The 1,327-nt window shown below is 32.9% G+C and overlaps 1 protein-coding gene across 2 annotated transcripts in view; it reads left to right on the forward strand.

Annotated features, from left to right (window-relative positions):
* The window catches only part of LOC105172366, a 6,511-nt gene that overhangs the window by 1,008 nt on the left and 4,176 nt on the right, over window positions 1–1,327 (forward strand). For both annotated transcript variants that reach the window (XM_011093756.2, XM_011093757.2), the window contains exon 2: window positions 547–607. In XM_011093756.2, coding sequence (XP_011092058.1) covers window positions 547–607 — 61 coding nt within the window. The remainder of the gene's footprint in view (window positions 1–546; window positions 608–1,327) is intronic.

Below are 1,327 nucleotides of genomic sequence, written 5' to 3' on the forward strand. Positions count from 1 at the left end.
TTTGTCCTTTTAGGTTTCTTTTATATTTATCTTGGTCTGCAACAACATAAAGCTGACTAATTGCATTGTGGTTTATGCATAATGTCAATCTTGCATTTTTATTCTATCTCATGCATTGTCAAAATCTATAGAACAGCTTTAGTGGAATATTGTTTTCTCACATGCGTTTTAACAATCTGGATTGGGACAAAAGCACCTGCACTGATGCAGCATATCTTCATTCAAATGCTTTGCACATTTGACTTTTTGAGTTCCAATTTTGAAAACCACATTTTATTTTGTATCTAGGCAGGTTCTTGTAATAGACTTAATACCTGATTGAAGTATGTTTTTTTCTCTTTCCAGTATGGTTAACGAATCTTTGCATTTTTTGCCGGTAATGGTACTTTATAACTTGAGTACCATATGAGATAACTATATTATTAAACAATGTGCTGTAATTTTAAATACAGTCATATTTATGGCATTTTAATCTACTGCAAATACAAAATGGTCTCGTATTTTAGCTGGCACCTTTGACTGATAATTAGATGGGGCTTGCTGTAGGGAACTGACAGCAGGAGGGTTACTGGTGGAAGGCTTATAATTCCTAGAACCACCAGAACAGGTTCTTTCTGGCTTTTCTTGTATGATGCTAATTACAGTGAATTTGTCCAAGCTTTAAAGTGGTTTCTTCTTCATGTAATGTATTTTGGAATGGTATGGATCTTCTGTTTGAAGGTTTTCATATGTTTATGGACACTATTGGGTTTTAATAAAATGCCCATAAAAGGTAACTTAAAGATGAAGGCCATATTGTAGCAGATTATAGCACACAAACTGAAGGAATGGATTTATGCTTTAGAGGACCTTCTAATAGCATAATCTATACCATCTGCATTGTTAGAATTGAAAGGTACCTTTAAGTCCAAATATTAATGTTTCATACTCTGACATGTAATTCTAAATACCCCAATAAAACTACCAACATTTTCCATGACAACCATCTCTATGGTTTGATATGCTTTTCTTAGTTATATGTATGAGGTTCTATAAGTTATAAGTTTTCATTTTCTTGGTATTATTCATTTGAACTATTTTTGTAATAAGAATCATAATCAGAGACATACTTTGAGTATGCCAGATGGCTAGTTTTGAACAGTTACGCATCCACTTTAAAAGTTGTTGTTTGGTCTCATTGACTTCTCTGTGGGGCTGAGTTTTGACACTAAAAAAATATTATTTGAACTAAAGACTTTGATTTAGGCATTGACAGAATGAAGTGCCAGTCCAGATAATGACTATTTTGATTATGATGAAAGATTCAGCTGTTTCATCCGTCTAACTA

The sequence above is a fragment of the Sesamum indicum genome, linkage group LG10 (genome assembly GCF_000512975.1).
Source record: "Sesamum indicum cultivar Zhongzhi No. 13 linkage group LG10, S_indicum_v1.0, whole genome shotgun sequence".
In the NCBI taxonomy this organism is placed as follows: domain Eukaryota; kingdom Viridiplantae; phylum Streptophyta; class Magnoliopsida; order Lamiales; family Pedaliaceae; genus Sesamum; species Sesamum indicum.